Source organism: Loxodonta africana, chromosome 15 (assembly GCF_030014295.1).
Source record: "Loxodonta africana isolate mLoxAfr1 chromosome 15, mLoxAfr1.hap2, whole genome shotgun sequence".
NCBI classification, from domain to species: domain Eukaryota; kingdom Metazoa; phylum Chordata; class Mammalia; order Proboscidea; family Elephantidae; genus Loxodonta; species Loxodonta africana.
The window spans coordinates 3,045,953-3,069,163 of record NC_087356.1 but is presented as its reverse complement, the minus strand read 5'-3'; the positions used below and the strand labels follow the sequence as shown (position 1 = coordinate 3,069,163).

At 39.6% G+C, this 23,211-nt stretch overlaps 1 protein-coding gene across 3 annotated transcripts in view; it reads left to right on the top strand.

Annotated features, from left to right (window-relative positions):
* Positions 1-23,211, top strand: part of TMEM131 (transmembrane protein 131) — a 228,518-nt gene that overhangs the window by 91,288 nt on the left and 114,019 nt on the right. For all 3 annotated transcript variants that reach the window (XM_064268429.1, XM_064268427.1, XM_064268428.1), the window contains exons 3-4: positions 1,007-1,047; positions 23,085-23,153. In XM_064268429.1, the coding sequence (XP_064124499.1) occupies positions 1,007-1,047; positions 23,085-23,153 (110 nt within the window). The remainder of the gene's footprint in view (positions 1-1,006; positions 1,048-23,084; positions 23,154-23,211) is intronic.

Genomic DNA, 23,211 nt, shown 5'->3' with positions numbered 1-23,211 from the left:
ACTTTTTTAAAGACCATTTCCCCACACTGTATTTTAAGTTCCACTATGGCGTAGTGGTTAAGTGCTACGGCCGCTAACCAGAGGGTTGGCAGTTCAAATCCACCAGGTGCTCCTCGGAAACTCTATGGGGTAGTTCTACTCTGTCCTATAGGGTCGCTGTGAGTCGGAATCGACTTGACGGCGCTGGGCTTTTTTTTTTCTTTTTTTTTTTATGGCGAGGACCATTATACACTAGCACTTGGCACACAGTTGGTAAGCAGTGAATCAGTGAGAGACAGGCATATCCTCTGTTTTAGCTATCTAGTGCTGCTACAACAAATACCACAAGTGGGTGGCTTTAACAAATTTATTTTCTCACAGTTTAGGAGACTAGGAGTCTGATTTCAGAGCCCCAGCTCTGGGGGAAGGTCATTATCTCCTTTCAGCTTCGGTTCCTCAGCTCTGTGGCACCTGTCTTCTCTCGTCTGTGCTTGCTTGCTTCTCTGCCTGGTCTGCCTTTCTTATAGCTCAAGAATGATTGGCTTAGGACACAGTCTACACCATTAATGGCCTCATTAACAAAGAAAAACTATCACAAGTAGGGTTACATCCATAGGTACGTTGTTGTTGTGTGCCGTAGAATCCATTCCTGCTCATACTGACCCTGTAGGAGTTAATATTGCAACATGTATTTTGGGAGTTACAATTCAGTCCAGAGCAGCCTCGGAAAGTTACCGTAAAAGGGACAGCTCTCACAGGATTTATTGGTTTGACAAACTTAAAAATCAGTCACAGGACTGTATTTACTACCGTATGTGTTTAAAAATTATCGGAATTATTCCCTCATTTGAATTACATACTGTGGCAAGTCATTTCACATGGTTTTTGGACAAGGTTTAACTTGGAAATCAGGTAGGTATAAGATCAAAGTTCAGTCTAGAATAAAACATTTTGGATATTCTGTGTGCCTGTTGTGTCAAGATTTGGTTTCGGTATTTTAACCATTTTTTCTTTCTTTCTTTTACAGACTGAGACAACACTTGGACTCAGTTCTTACCAGCAGAAAAGGTGAGGCTTGTGTATTTAGTAAGGCATTAGCATACCTTCACTTTCTTTTGGGAAGCCCTGCGGTTTTCCCCTTCTCTTTGCCCCACTTCTTTAGTGAAGAGGGAATAGCAAACCATAAATAACATTGTATCATGTATTTCTAAGCAGCATGTGTGGCAAAACAGCTTTTTTTTGCCCCACTTCTTTAGTGAAGAGGGAATAGCAAACCATAAATAACATTGTATCATGTATTTCTAAGCAGCGTGTGTGGCAAAACAGCTTTAATTCTGAGTTTGTGTTTAACACGTTGTGTGGAGTTCCTCACACGTGAGGTTGACATGCGTTGGAATCCACTTGATGGCACCTAACAACAACAGCAATCGTGTATGGGGTTTGTTATTGTTAGGTGCTGCGGAGCAGATTCCAAGTGATAGTGACCCCATGTGACAGAGAAGTACGGCCCCATAAGGTTTCCTAGACTTTAATCTTCACAGAAGCTTACCGTCAAGTCTTTCTCCCACAGAGCTTCTCGGTGGGTTCCAACTGCTGAGCGCTAAACCCTAACTGCCACCAGGGCTCCAAATACTGGGTTTACTTAGCTTAGAATCCCCTTGCTTTGTAAGAAGGTTACTTTTGTAACTCTCTAGTGACTTCTTTTGTCACTATCTCGTACCTTTTAGGGACTGACCATGGCTGTCATCAATTATCACCAGAGGTCTGCCTGCAGGCACCTGGAGGAAGAACTCAGAGCAGTTGCAACCCAGTCTTCTGACTGAAAGACCCTTTAAAACACAGATTTTCTATGATAATCTGAGAGTTATTTTACACTCAGATACTGTGAAAATATATGCATGCATGTGAATTTGAAGATACCTTTTCTACCCTGCCCTCACCCCCACCTTTAGTAGCTTCTCGTATCTCTTAGAGAGCCAGTATGAAAGAAGGACACTGGCCAGATTCCCCCATCCATACCAAACCAAAACCAAACCCATTGCCATCGAGTCGATTCCAACTCATAGCAACCCTATAGGACAGAGTAGAGCTGCCACATACGGTTTCCAAGGAGCGCCTGGTGGATTTGAACTGCCGACCTTTTGGTTAGCAGCCATAGCTCTTAACCACAATGCTACCAGGGTTTCCCCCTGATCCATAGCCTCTGATAATACTACTCTTGGTGTCTAAAGGGCAGTGAGGGGTATCTGGGAATTAGACAACTAGTCCCTCCAGCAACATTTTTATGTTCCGTGTTATATTTACTGCTTCCCTAGGGAACCATAGATTTTAAAGCATTTCAGCTTAAAAAGGAGCCCTGGTGGTGTAGTGGTTAAGCACTTGGCTGCTGACTGAAAGGTGGGTGGTTTGAACACACCAGCAGTCTGCTCCAGTAAAGATCACAGCCTAGGAAACCCTGTGGAATGGCTCTACTCTGTCCTGGAGAGTCGCTATGAGTTGGAACCAATTGGATGGCGATGATTTTTTTTTTTTTTCCTGGCTTAATTTAGAGGATTGTGTAGTAGCAACTCCTCTTTGCTGGGAACTACTGGTCAAGCACCCCAAACCTGTTCTACTGACTTCTTTACTAATAATTGGAATCCTGGAAGTGGTATCACTGGAGTTCCCAGATAATGAATCTAATTCACAGATTTAAGAATTCAACTTTTTTATACTGTGTTTTCAAAGAGTACATTTTATTTTGTCTTGTATTTATTCTTGAAACAAGAGCAAACCAATTTTATTTTATGGTGGTAAAATATATGTAACACAAAATTTCCCATATTAACTATTCTTAAGTGTACAATTCAGTGACGTCAGTTACATTAACAGTTTGGTGCGACCATTAACACTGTCTGTCTCCAAAACTTCTTCATCGTCCCAAACAGAAACTCTCTCTCCCTCGGCCCCTAGTGTCTGGTCATCTACTTTGGCTCTGTGATTTACCTGTTCTAGGTATTTCACATAAGTGGAATCATACAGTCTTTGTCCCTTTGTGTCTGACTTACTTCGCTCAGTGCGATGTTTTCATGGTCCATCCACGTTGTGGCGTGTATCAGAGCTTCATTTCTCTTTGTGACTGAACAATACTCTGTTGTGAGGATATACCACGTTTTGTTTATCCATTCATCTGTTCGTGGACACTTGGTTGTTTCCATCTTTGGCTGTTGTGAAAAAGTACAGTGGTGAACGTTGGCGTACACGGATCTGGTTGAGTCCCTGCCTTTCAGATCTCTTCGGTATGTACCTAGGAGTGGAATCGCTAGTTTATGTGATAATTCTGTTTAACTTTTTGAGGATCTGCCAAACTTTTTCATAGCAACTGCATCACTTTACATTCGTACTAACAGTGGGTGAGGGTTTCAGTGTCCCCACATTCTTGCCAGTGAGTTTCCATTATTTTCCTTGTAGTGGGTGTGAAGTGGTATCTCAAATGTGGTTTTGACTTGCATTTCCCTAATGACTCATGATATTGAGCATCTTTTTATGTGCTTATTGGTTATTCGTATATCTTCTTTGGAAAAGTATCTATTCAAGTCCTTTGCCCATTTTTTAATTGAATTGTTTGTCTTTTTGCTGTTGAGTTGTAGCAGTTTATGTTGTTGTTGTTAGGTGCTGTCTAGTTGGTTCCAACTCATAGCAACCCCATGTACAACAAAACGAAAAACTGTCCGGTCCTGTGCCATCCTCACAGTCGTTGCTGTATCTGAACCCATTGCTGCAGCCACTGTGTTAATCAATCTAGTCGAGCGTCTTTCTTTTTTTTTCTGACCCTCTACCTTCTCCAGGGACTGTTCCCTCTTGATAACACGTCCAAAGTACATGAGACAAAGTCTCGCCATCCTTGCTTCCAAGGAGCACTCTGGTTGTACTTCTTCCAAGAGAGACTTGTTTGTTCTTCTGGCAGTCCATGGTATGTTCACTATTCTTCGCCAGCACTGTAATTCAAAGGCATCAACTCTTTCTTTATATGTTCTGTATATTAAATCCTTCTCAAGATGGATGATTTCCAAATATTATCTTCAGTTCTGTAGGTTGCCTTTTCACTTTCTTGATAGTGTTCTTTGCATACAAGTTTTAATTTTGATGAAATCTAATTAGCTTATTTTTTTTCTTTTGTTGTTCGTGCCTTTGGGGTCAAATGGAAGAATCCACTGACAAAAATAATGCCCTGAAGATTTACCCTTATGTTATATCTTATAAGAGTTTTATGGTTTTAGCTCTTATATTTTGATTGTTGATTCATTTTGAGTTAATTTTTTAATATGGTGTGAGTTATGGGTCCAGCTTCATACTTCAAACCAAAACCAAACCCTATGCCGTCAAGTCGATTCCAACCCATGTGCATGTGGAAATCCAGTTGTCCCAGCACCATCTTTGAAGAAGTTATTCTTTCCCTGTTAAGTGAACTTAGCCCTCTTGTCAAAAAATCAAGTAAATGCAGAGGTCCAGATTTATTTCTGGACTCTCGATTCTATTCTGTTGGTCCGTATGTTTGTCCGTCCGTGTACCAGTACCACACTGTTTTGATTACTGTAACTTTGTATCAGGTTTCAAAATTGGCAAATCCAAGCCCTCCTGTGTTGTTCTTTTTCAAGATTGTTTTGGCCATTTGAGGCCCCTTCCATTCCCATATGAGTTTGAGAATAGGCTTTTCCATTTCTGCAATAAAAGCTGTTAGAATTTTGATAGGGATTACATTGAATCTATAAATAGCTTTGGGTAGTATTGACATTTTAACAGTTTTAAATCTTACAGTCCATGAACATGAGATATCTTTCCATCTACTTTGGTATTCATTGCTGACGTATAGAAATAGAACTTATTTTTTTGTGTTGATCTAGTACCCTGAAACTTTGCTTAATTTGTGTGTTAACTGTAGTAGCTGGGATTTTTTATGTATAGGTTCATGTCATCTAGGAATAATTTTATTTCTTCCTTTTCTTCAGTCTTTCTATATTTGCTTCTTGTCATCTGGGAATAGAGATAATTTTACTTTTTCCTTTCCTTCCATCTATGTTTGCTTCATCAATTTTGGGGCTCTGGTGTTAGATGTGTATATATTTATAATTGCTATACCTTAATGAATTGACCGTTTTTTAATTATATAATGGACTTGGCTTTCTCCTGTAACAGTTTGTGTCTGAAAGGCTATTTTGTCTGAAACTAATTTAGCCATTCCAACTCTCTTTTGGTCACTATTGCGTGGAATATTGTTTGCCATTCTTTTTCACTTTCACTGATTTGTATCCTTGGATTTAAAGTGAATTTCTTGTAGATGTATAGTTGGAGCATACTGAATTTTTTTTGTTTTTGTTTTTTTTAATTCATTCTGCCAATCTCTGCCATTTGATAGGAAAATTTAATCCATTTATATTTTAACTAATGACTGATAAGGAAGGACTTCTGCCGTTTTGCTATTTGTTGTCTGTGTGTCTTATACCTTTTTTGTTCTTCTAATGCTGTCTTCTTTTGTTATTAGTTGATATTTTTGTAGTGAACCATTTAGATTCATTTCTCATTTCCTTTTATGTCTTTATTTTTGATTTTGTGTGTGTGTGTGTGGTTATCACAGGGTTTTTGTTGCTTGACTGTGTTCTTTCAAATGGGCCATCCTTTGCTGTTTCTTCGTATGCCTTGTGATTTTTATTGAAAACTGGGCATTTGAATATTATAATATTATAACTCTGGATATTAGGTTCTCTCCTTCCTCAGAGTTTGCTGGATTTTTTTTAATTGTTGAAAGCTGTAGTAGTTTATTTGTTGACTTCCCATAGCTCTTTTTGCAGAGACTGCTTGCCTGGTTGTGTGTGGACATGGAGGAATCTGTCCTTTAGGTTGTGTTCAGCTGGTGTTTTGACCAAGGTTTCCTTGAATTCCAAGGGAGAAAAACAGTCACCTCTCCCAGTCTTTGCAGATTAACTCTGTGGTGCCAGGACACCCCTTCAGCACTTATCTAGGCTTGCACTAGCCTAGGGATCAGACTGAGGTAAAAGTGTAGGTAAAAGTGCAGGTATTTTCTGACCATACATCTTGACCTGTGCATGCATGTGGCATTTTCAGTATATACATGGTGCTTTTGAACGCCGTAATTTTCCAGCAGATCTTTCTCCTGGGCTTCTCTAAATCCTTAAGCTTCTACTGTAAGTCTCAAATCACACTAGCCACAAGCAGTTGCAGTTTTCAGGGTCTGCCAGCCATTCTTCCTGTGTGAGCTCTGAAATACGCCAAACAGAGACAGGCATCTTGCTTCCGGCCTTCAGCTAGCACCCACACAGTTTGGAACAGACACACATAATAACTTGTGATAAGTCTGCTTTGCTCCCCTGGAGCCAGAGACCAGCCTCCCTTTCTGGAAATGTTAGCCAGCAGAGCTTAAAGACAGCAGCTGAGCCTGGGAGGGAATGGGTCACAAGCCCACAGAAAACCAGAGCTTTCCTACCGTTTGGATGTTGCCTTTTTCTCAGTTGAGTCTGTATTTAGTATTGTAAGCCTCTGCCTGGCTCCCAGAGTTCTGACAGAGTTGGTTCTGCCAGTTTCTGCTTGTGTTTGGGGGTTTCTTCGGTGGATTGGGAGCATGGAACTGCCTGTGCCACCATTTTCAAACCAAATTTATTTTTTGAAATGATCAGTAGGTCAATTATCTGATGAAATCAGACAGTCAACTACTAAAGTGGCTGTAACAGTAACACTAGCTGCCCCTGCCCTTGTTGTTGGCACTAGAAGGACCCGAGCTCCCATCTGGATTAGCAGAAGTAAGGAAACATTCCCTTTTCATAGATCTTGATGCTTCAAGTACATCTGTCAGTATCCTCAGACTACTGAAACACAGACTGCATCGACACAGAATTTTGTTTTGAATGAGAAATATCAGTTACTCAGATTAAGCGTAGGCCACTTAAAGCTTTGTTTCATAAATATAATTTAAAATTTTTTGTATTCACTGTATTTGGTCTTCAGTTTTCCCATATCTGTAATAACATAGACCTACTTCCTGATTGCTTTGTCATTCTCCCTGATCATATATGCCCTATTGGGAGCTACCCTACCTGTGAACCCTGCCCAAAAGACACAACCATTGCCTCCAGTAAGGCATAGACTTCTCTGCTGTGATGTTTATGAAGCAAAACATCACTCCTGGGGTGGGTTGTCTTTAGGACACTGTGAATCTAGCCTAATGATTCCTCAGCTGGGCCATCTAAGAATCCTAGAACATTCTCATGGACCTGGAGCCAAAATGCTGGGAAGAAAATCACATTTGTTATCTCATACTTCTTCCTTGATCCTTTATTTCAGCAGTTAGGATTTTAGTAATAGAACTGTCCTGGTCTACGTTTACATATACATGGGGTCACCATGAGTCAGAATCAGCTCAACAGCAGCTAAAAGTAACAGCAACATTTAAGAAGATGATATCGTTCATCTACAATTAAGATCTGGCCTTTAAATTATTTTCCTTTCATGATGAAGAATTTGTATCTGTGTGTAATTACATTAGTAAATATAACATTTACTTTTGCCTGCAATTAACCCTCAATATCTGGGAAATTATAGTTAGATCTAAAACTTGATAGTACTTTAATGGCAGATAAAGTCTGCTAACAGTTGCAATTTGACTAATATCTATCTTAAATTTTGAAAAAAAAACTAAGGGAATGTGCTTAAATTGTTTTTTAACATTTCATTTGGGCTTGTAATTTTATTTCCTCTGGATTTAGCTCCAGAGCTTTTAGAACACCTGAAAAATCATGTATGTAAAAGGATATTGCTACTTTGCATTAATCTTGAAGACTGCAGTAAATCGATGATAGGCAAGGCAGCTTATCAAAAGTGAGTTTAGATAAAGACATGGTTTTCTTTGCATTAAACTGCAGAAACAGATGTTGGTAAGCTTCTTTGAGCAGAGTGGTTTACCTCACTTAGTTTAAGATTTAAAAAAGACAACAAATTACTCTTACTTTAAAAAAATGAGTGTGGCAGAGTTGAGAGTCCAGAATGGTGGTGTGAGGAGCTCAGGAACCTCTTTCCCAGAGAGGTATCTATTAAGCTAATCAAAAATAGCAAAAACAATCAGTCAGAATCTGTGGAAATTGATCAAAGGGCTTACAACCAATTGAGAAGCATTTGTTCAACAAAAGCTGTGGAAACTTGGTAAGAACAGAACAGGAGGCGTCTGTGGTATCCAGGGTAGGGACCGCACCCATTCACTCCACAGCTCTGCTTTGTGGTATAACTGTTCCCATCTCTCCCACCTCCCTGGGGTAGAAGAGCTCCTCCAGATATCATCAACTAGAGAACATTGCTGTATTCTACTTCTTAGAGGCTCATGCTCCAAAGCCTTATGTTCATTTGTTGCTGGCAACTGCTAGGTGGTGCTCATTCCCCCACCAACTCCCACTGTGTATGGAGGATCCAGGCAGACAGCTTATTGAAAGAACAGCCCTTCTTTCCTGCACAGCTCTGTGTTGCAGGAGAACTGCTCTGGTGGGCTCAGCAGCTGAGTGGTAGATCCTGTATCCCCCAGCGTCATAGGGCAGCAGATCTGTTCTGAGTAGATTTGGCAGCTGGTGGACGTTGAAAGCTGATTAACATAAGGCTACATCTGACAAAAGTTGTGTACGACCTGTACACTGAAACCTCCAAACATTGCTGAGAGGAATTAAAGAAAACTTAAATAAATAGAGTAGTAATACTGTGTTCATGGATCAGAAGATCAATATCATTAAGATGTCACTTCTCCCTAGTTTGTCCTATAGATTGAACCCAGTCCCAATCAAAATACTAGCAGGCCTTTTTTTTTTTTTTGATAGAAATTACCTACTATTTAGCTGATTTTAAAATTCCTATGAAAATGCAAATAACCTAGAAAAGTCAAAACAACAATGTAATAATCAATGTCCAGCACCTTATCAAAAATTATTGAACATGTAAAGAAGCAAGAAAATGTGACCCATAACCAAGAGGAAAAAAGCAATTAATAGAAACAGACCTAAAAATGACAGAGATGGTGGAAGTAGCAGATGGGATTTAGTATATCTATTTATACATTCAAGGATTTAAAGAAAAGCATGAACATAAGAGGAAAATGAACAATACTGAAAAAGTACCAAGTGTAACTTCTAGAGCTGAAAAATACAGTTTCTGAAATGAAAATTTCACTGGATAGGCTTAACAACAGATTAGACATTGCTAAAGGAAAGCTCCATGAATTTAAAAACAGAGAAAGAGAAGCAATCATACTGAAGCACAGAGAAAAATGATGGGGGAAAAGAATGAACAAACTCTTGGTGGCCTGTGGTGCAGTAGCCAGCCAATCTAACACATGTGTAATTGAAGTCCCAGGACGGGGGAGGATTCAGCAAACCTCAAAAACGATTAACACAACAGACCACATCAAGTCATATAATATTTAAATTGCTGAAAACCAGTGATAAATGAAAAATCATACAAGTAGCTAGGTTGGGTGGACACCATATTCCATATGGGAATACAAAGGTAGGAATGACTACTGGCTCTTCATCAAAAGCAGTGTAAACTAAAAACCGATGAAACAACATCTTTCAAGTTCCCAAACAAACAGCTGCAGCACTGTATCCAGCAGAAGTATCCTTAAAGATAAAGACATTTCCAAACAAAAGCTGAGAAAATTTGTGGCCAGCAAAATGGCATTATAAGAAATAATTAAAGGAAATTCTTCAGGCTGAAGGTAGTAAACCATTCTTAGATGAAAACTCAAGTCTAAGCAAAAGAACGAAGATCATCAGAAAAATAAAATGTGTGGATAAATTTAAAAGACTTTTTTTCTGATTTTTAAAACACTTTAAAAGATAATTGATTTTTTTAAAACAAAATAATTACAATGTTTTATGAGATTTATAATGTATATAAAGTGTACGACAGTGCTACCACAAAAGAAGAATGAATGGAAAACTAGAGTTACAAAGTTCTTACATGCAAAGTGGTATAGTATTACGTAAAGTTAGTCTGTGATAAGATGAAATAAATCCTAGAGCAGCCATTAAAACCATTTTAAAAACAAAACAAAGATACATACACAGTGAGCCAATCTTGGAGATAAGATGCAGTACTAAAAAATACTCAGTTGACCTAAAAGAAGGCAGAAAAATGGCAAAAGGAATCAAAAAGAGATGGGACAAATGGAAAACAAAAGGCAAGATGGTTGACTTAAACCCAGCCATATCAATAACCACACCAAATGTGAACAATTTCAATGCCAGCAGGCAAACTGGAATAAAAAAGCAAGATCCAAGTATATGCTATCTACAATAAATGCACTTTATTTTAAAGGTGATATTTAAAAGTTTTTACCTTTGTTTTAAAATAAATTCAGATTTAGATACAAGAATATCACAAAGAATTCCTGTATGCCTCTGACCCCGATTCCCCATTTGTTAACATTTTATCATGTTCGCTTTATCATTTATACTCCTCCCCTCCCTCCCTTCCTCTCATCACGTGTGTATGTACATATGTGCATCTGTGTATATATACATGTATATATATATATAATTATTTTTCTGAAGTATTTGAGGATTAATTGCAGACATGATGCTCTTTCATGCCTGAATACTTCAGTGTATACTTCCTGTAAAGAAGGGCACTGCTTTGTAAAACCACAGTACACTTAACCAAAGTCAGGAAAATAACACTGAGACCAAAAACACCAAAGCACGTCGCCATCTGGACACAAACCAAACCAACCCCGTTGCCGTAGAGTGTGTTCCAACTCATTAGCGGCCCTAGAGGACAGAGGAGAACCGCCCCAAGGAGCAGCTGGTGGGTTTAAACCGGTGACCTTTTCATCAGCAGCTGAATGCTTAACCGCCGTGCGACCAGGGCTCCAAGAGTGATACATAGCATTATTTAATCTATAGGCATTATTCAGATTTTTCCAATTACTCCACTAACGTCTTTCACACAAAGGAAATGTTTGGTCCGGGGCTCAGTCTGTGATCAGTCATTGTGATTCACAAATTGTGATTGATTTGTCTGTCTTATATTTTATGACTTTGACGTTTTGGAGAGTAGAGGCCATATATTTTGTAGAATATTGCACAGTTTGGGTTTTCCGATGTTCCCTCATGGTTAGATTTGTGTTATGCATTTTTGGCAGGCATGTTACTGCAGTGTGTGTCCTCAGTGCACCATTCCAGAAGCACACAATGTCTGTTCCATTTTCCTCTTGTCCTTCCTAAGCCTCTTGCAGAGAAGTATTTTGAGACAGCGTGAACGTCGTGTCTTTCCTAGTACTCTCACCCACTAGTTTTTGCATCCATGAATGGTTCTTGCCTGGCACTGTAACTCTGATGGTTGCCAAATGGTGGGGCTTTTTTTTTTTTTTTTTTTACTTTAATTCCATCATTCGTTCTACGTCTATTAGTTGACATTCTAATGGAAGTAAGATGTGAGGGTAACAGTCAAGGTTCGTTTTTTTACATACTGATATCCAGTTACTTCAGCACCATTTGTTGAAAAAACTATCGTTGCACCATTGTAACATGTCCTCATCATTCACTGAGCACTTCCTTACTTTCTGGCATATCAAGGTGTCCTAGGCTTATGTCATGACTTTTTTGCCCAGCTCTGAAACAACCCATTTCTCCAAGGATCCTTGCTTCATTTTCGTGGAGGATGGTATTTAGAAACCGAGATCTGAATGCCACGTGTACACGTTGGTGCTGACGTGTCACGGCTGCTGAGGTGTCGCTGCTCTTATGCCCTCTCAGAGAAAAGAGTAAGGAAGAAAATGTGTGCGCACGTGTGTATATGTAGACACAAACATGTATCTTCTATCTCTGTATGTTAAAAGACATGAGTTCATACTGATACGTCCAGTTTTAATACAGCACCACAGTGTCTACTCTGCCCTTCTTTTTCCAGTTCTGTAATTCCATTCTCCAACAATGAGATACTTGGCTCCAGTTGTCTGCAATATGTATACTGATTTGCTCAATCCTAGAACCCAGACAAAGTAGTTCAGAATTTCTAACCCATACCACTGTGAAAATTGAACCTACTAATCAGGGTACAGTGTCGGCTTAGAGCTTGTTTTTTACCCTAAGTGTGTGTCCTCAAAAACTGTATTCAAAATTTACAGGAGTTCTTCCTTTGACCCCCTGCCTTGATTGTAGTTATGTTGTTCATTCTCAATAAAGCTTATCGTTTCTGTCTGTGTTCCATCTGGAATTATTACCCATTTTGTTGTTGTTGTTTACTTAGTTTAAATATGTGAAGCATTACCTGAGTTCAGAAAGTTAGGACTATATAGAAAGCCTTCCTCCGAGAAGTGTAACCCACTCTTCAGTCCTCTGGTACTGCGTGCACCTGCCTCTTACAGATTGCTAATCGCACTGAGGTCTGGCTTTCCTTCCCATGTTCCTTTGTGTACAAATACATGATATTTTCTTTTCTCCCTTCTTCTTCACATAAAAGGGAACATACTGTGGATTCTCCTTTGTATTTTTATCTACTTTAAAATATACCTTGTGAATCACTCTGTCAGTTTATAGAGAACTTGCACTGGGCCCCAACAGCAGACTGTGTTGATTAGGTTCTCCACTCCCACCAGAAGTAAGTAATAAATAAAAAAAAAAAAGAAATTTCTTAAATTAGAAACCTCTAAATACTCATGGATTAAAGAAGAAACCACAAGGGAAATTAGAAAATACTTTGAAATGAAAATATAGCCTATCATATTTTCTGGGATTCAGCTAAAGTAGGGCATAAAAGGAAATGTATAGCTTTAAAAGGCAAGAAAAAAGTTTTAGCAATCAGTGGTGTACATTTCCACCTTAAGAGAGAAAAAGAACAGCAACTGGAACTAAGTAGAAAGAAGACAGTAAAGGATAAAACAGAAATCAGTGAAATTGAACATGGAAAAGCAATAGAGAACATCGGTGTAATCCCAAAAGCTGATTCTTTGAAAAGCATGATAAAATGGATAAACTTCTAGTTAGACAGGTTAAGAAGATGGAGAAAACACACACACAACGTATCAGTAATCAAAGAGGAGCCATCACCATAGATGTTTTAGACATTCAGAGGATAATAGGGAACTATTATGAACCACTTTATTCCAATAAATTCTACAAGTGAGAGGCAGTGGACAGATTCTTTGAAAAATACAAATTTTTCAAAACTAACCAAGGGAGAATCAGAAAATATTAATTACTCCATATCTATCAAAGACATAGAGCTCACAATTTTAAACCTCTTAACAAAGAAAACTGCAGACCGATACTACTTGTGAATTCTGTCGGACACCTAAGGTAGTAATAATACCAATCTTATGCAAACTCTTTTTTTTTTATGCAGACTCTTTAGAAACATGTTTTATGAGGTGACCATTGCAGGCATTACAAGAAAACTAGAGACCAATATCTGTTATGAACATATATCCAAAAACCCTTAACAAAATGTTAGCAAATTGAATCCAGAAGTATATAAGACAAGTACATCATAACCATAATAGGCACAACAGTGAACTCAGATATACCAACAATCACGAATACAGCACAGGACTGGGCAGTGTTTCATTCTGTTACACATAACGCAGCCATGAGTCAGCTTACTCAGTGGCAGTTAACAACAGCATCATGACCAAATGAGGTTTATCCTAGGAATACAAGTTTGATTAACATTTGAAATATCAATCAATATACTTCATCTTGTTAACAGAATTAAAATTTGAAACATACTTCTTTCAATAGTTGTAGAAAAAGCATGTGACAAAATTCAACATCTGTTTATGATTGAAAACTCTCAGCAAACTAGGAATAGAAAAGAGCATCAGTGAAAAATTACAGCTAACGTATTTTATGGCGAAAGATTGAATGTTTTCTTTCTAAGATTAGGAACAAGGCAAAGATGTCCACTTTTATCACTTCTCTTCGGTATTCTACTAGGTGTTCTAATCACTGCATTCAGGCAAGAGATAGAAATAAAATGCATCGGATTGGAAAAGAAGAAGAAAAGGGTCTTTATCCACAAATAATAATTGTGTATATAGAAAAATCCTAAGGACTGTACAAAAAAAAAACCTAGCCAAAGCCAAAACCCACTGCTCTCTAGTCAATTCCTACTCTTAGCAACACTATAGGACAGAGTAGAGCTGCCCCCGGGGTTTCCAAGGGTGTAAATCTGCAGAAACAGACTGCCACCTCTTTCTCCCGCAGAGCGGCTGGTGGGTTCAAACCGCCAGTCTTTCGGTTAGCAGCCAAGCACTTTAACCAAACCTAGTAGAAAATATACAAATGGCCAATAAGCACATGAAAAGATGCTCAACATCATTAGTCACTCCCAGAACCCAAAAAACCCAGTGCCATTGAGTTGATTCCAACTCATAGCAACCCTATAGGACAGGGTAGAACTGCCCCATTAGTCACTAGGGAAATACAAATTGGAATCACAATAAGGCACTACTTTTTGCCCACTCAAAACTGTCAGGTCAGCTGTGACTCATGACAACCCCAGGTGTTACAGAATAGAACTACTTCATAGACTTTTCTGGCCATAATCTTTATAGAAGCAGATTTCCAGGCCTGTCTTCCACAGTGCCACTGGGTGGGTTCCAGTAGTTGAGCTTAGCGCCACCGAGGAATTTTCACATCCACTGGGATTGACTGTTATCAGAAAAAACAGAAAACATGTGTTGGGGAAGTGTACAGAAACTGAAACCCTCATTCATTACAGGTGGGACTGTGTGGAGGACAGTTTAGCATGTGGAATTACCATTTTAAAAAAACCAGACCCGTTACCTTCTAGTCGATTCTGACTCATAGCAACCCTATAGGACAGGGTAGAACTGCCCGGTAGGGTTTTCAAGGAGCCAAACTGCCGACCTTTTGATTAGCAGTTGTAGCTCTCAGCCACTGCACCACCAGGGCTCCTGTAAATATCACAATAACAATTGCAGGACGCCACTTCTAAGGTCTTAGCCTCAGGCATAAAAAGAAAAATGAGGTATAAGGATTTGAATGGAAGACAGAATTGTTACTTGCAAATGATTTGTCTATAGGCATAGATAGTGCTCATACTGGCAGCCTATACGCTGACACCGGAAAATCCAAGAAAATCTATAGACAAACTATTAGAATTAAACTCACCAAGGTGACTGGCTATAAGATCAGTAAATAAAAATCAGTAACTTTTTTTTTTTTTTATTGTACTTTAGCTGAGGGTTTACAGAGTAAACTAGCTTCCCATTAAACAATACATGTACTGTTTTGTGACATTGGTTGCCACCCCCACAGCATGTCAACATTCTCCCCTTCTCAACCCTGGGTTTCCCATTACCAAGTTTCCTGTCCCCTCCTGCCTTCTCGTCCTTGCTCTGTCCTGGTGTGCCCATTTATTCTTGTTTTGCATTATGGGTCTGTCTAATCTTTGGCTGAAAGGTGAACCTCAGAAGTAACTTCAGTACTGAGTTAAAAAGGGTGTACGGGGGCCATATTCTCGGGGTTTCTCCAGTCTCCGTCAGATCTGTAAGCCTGGTCTTTTTTTTTTCTTTTGGTGAGTCTGAATTTTGTTCTGAATTTTTCTTCAGTTCTCTCTGGGACCCTCTATCGTGATCCCTGTCAGGGCAGTTGGTGGTGGTGGCCGGACACCGTCTAGTTGTGTTGGACTCAGTTTGGTGGAGGCTGTGGTAGTTGTGGTCCATTAGTCTTTTGGTCTAATCTTTCCCTTGTGTCTTTGGCTTTCTTCATTCTCCCTTGCTCCAGATGAGGTGAGACCGGTGGAGCATCTTAGATGGCTGCTCACAGGCTTTTAAGACCTCAGACGCTACTCACCAAAGTAGAATATAGAACATTTTCTTTATAAACTATGTTATGCCAGTTGAGCTAGGTGTTCCCTGGGACCATGGTCCCCACAGCCCTCAGCCCAGTAATTCGGTCCCTCAGGGAGTTTGGATGTGTCTGTGGAGCTTCCATGACCTTGCCTTGGCCAAGTCGTGCCGACTTCCCCAGCGTTGTGTACTGTCTTACCCTTCACCAAAGTTACCACTTACCTATTGTCTATTTAGTGTTTCTCTCCCCACCTCTCCTCTCCCTCATAGCCATCAAAGATTGTTTCTTTTTTTGTAAAACTTTTCATGAGGTTTTATGATAGTAGTCTCATCTAGTCTCATAAAATATTTGTCCTTTTGTGACTGACTTATTTCATTCAACATAATGCCGTCCAGATTCATCCATGTTGTGAGATGCATGGTCCTTGTGTGTATGTACCATAGTTTGTTTATCCGTTCATCTGTTAATGGGCATCTAGGTTGTTTCCATCTTTTTGCTCTTGTAAACAATGCTGCAGTGAAAATGCTCAACGGGTGTGCATATGTCTACTCCTGTGACGACTCATTCCTCTAGGATATATTCCTGGGGTGGGATTGCTGAATCATACGGTATTTCTATTTCTAGCACAACGGGTGTACCGTTTCACATTCTCACCAGCAGTGCTTAAGAGCTCCAGTCTCCCGCAGCCTCTCCAACATTTATTTTCTTTTGTTTTTTGATTCATGCCAGTGTCAGAATGAGATGGTATCTCATTGTGGTTTTTATTTGCATTTCTCTAATGGCTCGTGATCGCGAGCAATTCCTCATGTGTCTGTTAGCTGCTTGAATGTCTTCTTTGGTGAAGAGTCTGTTCATAACTTTTACACATTTTTAAAATGGGTTATTTGTCATTTTGTTGTAGAGGTGTTGGATTTTCCCTTAGATTTTAGAGATTAGACTTTTGTCGGATTATGTCATAGCCAAAATATTTTCCCAGTCTGTGGGTTCTCCCTTTACTCTTTTGGTAAATTCTTCTGATGAGTGTAAGTGTTTAATTTTTAGAAGATCCCAATTATCTAGCTTATCTTCTGGTGTTTATGTATTGTTAAGTTAGGGTTTGTATCCCTTTAATGCTGTGTATTAGGACCTATAGCATTGACCCTATTTTTTCTTCGATGAGCTTTATAGTTTTTGGTTTTATGTTTAGGTCTTTCATCCACTATAAATTAGTTTTTGTGTATGGTATGAGGTATGGGTTCTGTTTCATTTTTTTTGCAGATGGCCATCCAGTTTTGCCAGCACCATTTGTTAAAAAGACGGTCTTTTCACCACCTGACAGACTTTGGGCACTTGTCGAGGATCAAGTGACCGTAGGTGGATGGATTTACATCTGGGTTCTTGACTCTTTTCCGCTGGTCAATGTGTCTGTCGTTGTGCCAGCACCAGGCTCTTCTGACTACGATAGCTGTATAGTAGGTTCTGAGGTCAGATAGTGGGACTCCTCCTACTTTATTCTCCTTCAATAGTGCTTTACTTACTGGGGCCTCTTCTCTTTCTGTATAAAGTTAATGATTAGTTTCTCCATCTCTTTAAAGAATGTCGTTGGTATTTGGATCGAGATTGCACTGTATTTGTAGACTGCTTTGAATAGAATTGACATTTTCACAATGTTTAGTCTACTACCCATGAGCATGGTATGTTTTCCCATTTACGTAGGACTCTTGGTTTCGTGCAGTAGTGTTTTGTAGTTCTTTGTATAAGTCTTTTACATCCCTGGTTAGATTTATTCCTAAGAATTTTATTTTTTTAGAGGCTATTACAAATGGAATCGTTTTCCTGGTTTCCTTTTCGTCGTTCTCTTTATTGGTGTATAGGAATCCAACTGATTTTTCTGTGTTTATCTTGTATCCTCTATTCTGCTGAATCTATTAGTTCCAGTAGTTTTCTTATAGAGTCTTTTGGGTTTTCTCTGTATAGTATCATATCACCCGCAAACAGGGACAATTTTACTTCTTCCTTACCAATTTGGATGCCCCAGCCCAGTGTTAAGTAGGAGTGGTGATAAGGGGCATCCTTGTCTTGTTTATGTTCTCAGGGGAAATGTTTTCAGCCTCTCTCCACTAAGAATGATGTTGGCTGTTGGTTTTCTACAGATGCCCTTTATTTCCCTTCTATATCTATTTTATAGAGAGTTTTTATAGGAATGGGTGTTGGACTTTGTCGAATGCCTTTTCTGCGTCGATTGAGATGATCATGTGATTCTTTTGTTTATGTGGTGGGTTGCGTAATGTTGAGCCACCCCTGTATACCTGGTGTGAATCCCACTTGGTTGTGGTATATATATATATATATTTTTTTTTATGATGCTGAATTCTCTTGGCTAGAATTTTTGCATCTATATTCATGAGAGATACTGGTCTGTCATTTTCTTTTTTTTTTTTTGTGGTGCCTTTGTCTGGCTTGGAAATCCGGGTGGCATAGTGGTTAAGAGTTTGGCTGCTAACAAAAAGGTCGGCAGTTCAAATCCACCAGACACTCTTTGGAAACTCTGTGGGGCAGTTCTACTCTGTCCTGTAGGGTCACTATAAATTAGAATATACTTGACAGCAATGGGTTTGGTTTGGTTGGTTGCTAGTTTTGGTATCGGGGTATGCTGGCTTTAATTTGACAGTATCCCTTTTCTGTGTTCTGAAATAGTTTGAGTTGTACTGGTGTGAGCTCTCCTCCGAATGGTAGAATTCTCCAGTGAAGCCATCTGGGCCAGGGTTTTTTGTTGTTGTTGTTAGAAGTTTTTTTTTTGTTGTTTACTTTTTCAGTTTCTTCTCTTGTTACGGCTCTGTTCAGATTTTCGACATCATCTTGTGTTAGTTTGGGTAGGTAATGTGTTTCTAGAAATTTGTCCATTTCCTCTAGGTTTTCAAATTTGTTAGAGTGTAGTTTTTCATAGTACTCTGTTATGATCCTTTTTATTTCATTTGGGCCTGTTGTAATGTCCCCCATTTTGTTTCTTATTTGGGTTATTTGCATTCTCTCCTGTTTTTCTTTTGTCAGTTTGTCCAGCGGTTTGTTGATTTTGTTGATCCTTTCAAAGAACCAACTTTTGGTTTTGTTAATTCTTTCTATTGTTTTTCTATTCTCTATTTCATTTATTTCTGCTCTGATATTTATTATTTCCTTTCTTCTGGTGGCTGTGGGCTTCTTTTGCTGTTTTCTTTCTATTCGTTCAAGTTGTGTAGCTAATGTTTTGATTTTATTCCTTCTTTTCTAATGCCTACATCTATTGCTATAAATTGACCTCTGAGCGCTGCCTTTGCTGTGTCCCAAAGGTTTTGGTATGATGTGTTTTCATTCACGTTTGATTCTAGGAATTTTTTTATTCCATCTTTGATTTCTTCTATTACTCAGTGGTTTTTAAGCAAAGTGTTACTCAGTTTTCATGTGTTTGATTTTTTTTCCTTGCTCTTCCTGTTATTAATTTCTGCTTTGATAGTGTTATGATCAGAGAAGATACTTTGTATTATCTCAGTGTTTTGGATTTTGTTGAGAGTTACTTTGTGGCCTAAGATGTGGTCTATTCTGGAGAGCGTTGCATGTGCATTGGAAAAGAATGTGTACTTTCCTGCTGTTGGGTGGAGTGTTCCATATTTGTCTATGAGGTGAAATTGGTTGAAAAATCAGTACCCTTTTTATATAATGACTATGTATATCCCCACTACCCGTCTGTCAGTTTGCCATACTGTGGTGGCTTGCATGTTGTTATGATGCTGGAAGGTATGCCACTGGTATTTCAAATAGGTTTCAGTGGAGCTTGCAGACTAAGAAAGTCTAAGAAGAAAAACTTGGCAATCTGCTTCCAGAAGTCATCCAGTGAAAACCCTGTGGATCACAGAATATTGTCTGAGACTTCAACTTGCTTGCTTTGGATGTGTCATCAGGAGGGACCAATCCCCAGAAGACATCATGTTTGGTATAGTGGAGGACCAGTGAAGGAAAGGGAAACCCTTAATGAGATGAACTGACAGAGACACCACAGCGTGGACTCAGACACACCAGTGATCGTGTAGATGGAAGAGGACTAGGCAGAGTTCCATTCACTTGTACACGGGGTCATCCTGAATCAGAGCTGACTCAACAGCAATGAACAGCAACAAATGGTACATCTCGCTGCCTACTAGGCGTCTCCATCTAGATACAAACCAAAACCAACAACAAATAGTACATCTCGCTGCCTACCTACTAGGCGTCTCCATCTAGATACAAACCGAAACCAACAACAAATAGTACATCTCGCTGCCTACTAGGCGTCTCCATCTAGATACAAACCAAAACCGAACCTGCTGCCGTCAAGTCGACTCTGACTCACAGCACCCCTATAGGACAGAACGGAACTGCCCCATGGGGTTTCCAAGAAGCATCTGGTGGATTTGAACTCCTGACCTTTTGGTTAACAGCCAGACTCTTAACCACTACGCCACGAGGGTTTCCCCATCTAGATGAGACATCTCACATTAAAAATGTCCAACACAATGTGTCTGAACATCTCCCCTCCCCGCTCAGAAGCCTCCCCGCCCCGCACCTCTTGCTGTATCATTACTATGGACATAGTTTCTCCGGCCAGAGTCCTGGAATTAGGTCACCCTTGACTCCCCTTCTTCCTTCTCTCACAGTCTAAAGTCAGCCCCTCGGCATGACCTCTTGTCTCTGCCTCCCCTCTCCTTTGCTGTCTCCTGTTGTCTGGGCCACTGCCATGCTTCCTGCTTCACCCTCGGCTTACAGTCTGTTCTTTCCATATCAGCCAGAACTCACCTTTTAAAATGTGTCGCATCATGTTACTTCCTTGCTCAAAATTCTTTCGAGACTTTTTGTTACACTTCGAATAAAATCTACACTCCTACAGTGTCTCTCCTCTTAGAGAGGCTTCCCAGTTGTAACCCTGCCCCCAGTGTGTCTGATTTATCTGTCTGTCACTCACCATCACCTGTGCGTTCCATGTTTGTCTCCCTTCCTGGCGTGTTAGTGCCACAGAGCAGGCACTTTGCTTGCTCTCCTGTGGAGACCCAGCCACAGCACAGAGTACGTATCCAGTACAGTTGTGTTGAGTGAATAGAGCATGTGCTTTCTTACCCTGTCTGGCTGCTTTAGACATTTCCATTCACAACTTGGGGAATAGACTCTTAGTTCTGTAAGGAAGGACAAAAAGCTATATCTTAATCCCCTTTGTATCTCCAGCATCTAACATAATCCATGTTCTTATGTATGAAATCAGTGACTTACAAGCATTTATTTCAGGCATTATATTTTATTTTTTCCTTGATTGGATTAAAATTCTATATAAATTTGGGTTTTGCTCTAAAGCAACTGATGAGCTGAATGGCATCTCTCATTTTAAAGGAGCCAAAGAGTGTCCTTGTTATATCATGTTTGAGATTCCGTACTCTGGCTACATATGGTGCCTGCCTCATGAGGAATTGTTCCTTCTTGGACCCAGTGTCTTTAGTTTTGTGTTTTAGTAAAGTATAATCTGATGTTTGGTGTTTTCTCTCTGTGTGTGTATGTGTCTTAGTCATCTAGTGCTGCTGTGACAGAATACACAAGTGGATGGCTTTAACAAACAAGAGCTGGTTCTTTCACAGTCTAGTAGTCTGCATTCAAGGTGTCAGCTCCAGGGGAAGGCTTTCTCCCTTTGTCAGTTATGGGGAAAAGTCCTTGCCATCAATCTTCCCTGGTCAAGGAGCTTCTCAGCACGGGGACCCTGGGTCCAAAGGATGCACCATTTTCCTGGCTCTTATTTCTTGGTGGCATAAGGCCCCCCATCTCTCTGCCTGCTTCTCTCTTTTATATCTCAAAAGAGATGATTTAAGACACAACCTGATCTTGTAGATTGAGTCCTGGCTCATTAACATAACTGCCACTAATCCCACCTCAACACTATAGAGAGAGAATCTACAACACATAGGAAAATCACATCAGATGACAAGATGTTGGACAATCACACAATTCTGGGAATCATGGCCTAGCCAAGTTGACACACGTTTTGGAGAGACACAGTTCAGTCCATGATGGTGTGTGTCATGTTCTCTGTTCAGCGTACGTAAAGGAGTTATCAAGCAGTACAGAAGAACACTCTTAACCGATGGGGCTAAAACCACATTTGTACTTAAGCTCAATTATTACACTGCTCTGACTGTTCAATCGTTATAGAATTGAATTAAAGCTAAATTCCCTGTATGTTCTCAATGTTCTTGTCTGTCTAATGTCTCCTGGGTGAAATTACTATATCATGCATAAGCTTATGTTCTTGCAGACTGGGTGGGGATGGAAATAAAGTAGTCTTGCAAAACAGGTTTTGCCCTAACGTTACTTCTTAAAATAAAAATACCAAAATCTACTGTTTTGCAATTTTAATTCACTGGCTGAACTTCTGACTTTCTCAGTTTATAAACAGATGACTGTAGGTATGCAGACAGGGTCATTTATACTTCGCATCAGCCTTAGGTTGAGGTGCTGTCTAGGAGGTTCGCTCTTCAGAGATCGGTTTAGTGAGAGCTTCTAATAACAGATGAGGTAGTTAGAAATCATACTTAAATGTTTAGGCCAAGACATCATGGACCAGTGTGTTCCAAACTCTCAGATTAAATAGATATTTCAGGTCCTGGAAATCTCTATCCCCAAATTCGTTTTTGTTTAGTCCTTTGTCACTCTAGTTGCATTGTGATCATAATTTTTTTGTCTCTACATATAGTCTGGAAATCCTGGTGACGTAATGGTTAGGTGCTATAGCTATTAACCAAGAGGTCGGCAGTTCAAATCCACCAGGCACTCCTTGGAAACTCTATGGGAGCAGTTCTACTCTGTCCTGTAGGGTCACTATGAGTCAGAATTGACCCAATGGCAGTGGATTTGGGGTTTTTTAATATACATAGTCTGCCAAGCATGTGTAGTTGTACTGTTACCCATTAGAAAATGAAATAAAAAAATCAAGAGAACTAAAATATGTATCAACCAAATAAATTTCAGTGTTCAGTCCACCTGAGCATTTACTGTTTTCACAGGTCCTTGAATAGGAGAAAAATCATTCCCACTTTTTCTTTTCATTTTTTCTAACATGCAACATTCATTGGTTTCCACAAATAAACAAAGTAACCCACATTCCTAGTAGAAGATGAAACCTAACTTTTCTTAAAGATACTTTTCGCAACAGAAGCTGAGTCGTCTGAGGAGGCTGAGGAAGTGTGTGTTTTGAAGAGCTGCTTCTGACGCTGTTTTTCCCTCTCCTGGCAGCATCTCTCTGTACCGGGGTAACTGCAGGCCCATACGATTCGAGCCACCGATGCTGGATTTCCGTGAACAGTGAGTTTTCGTTTTTCCTAACTGCATTTTCCCATAAACCGTTAGGTACTTTTTTATA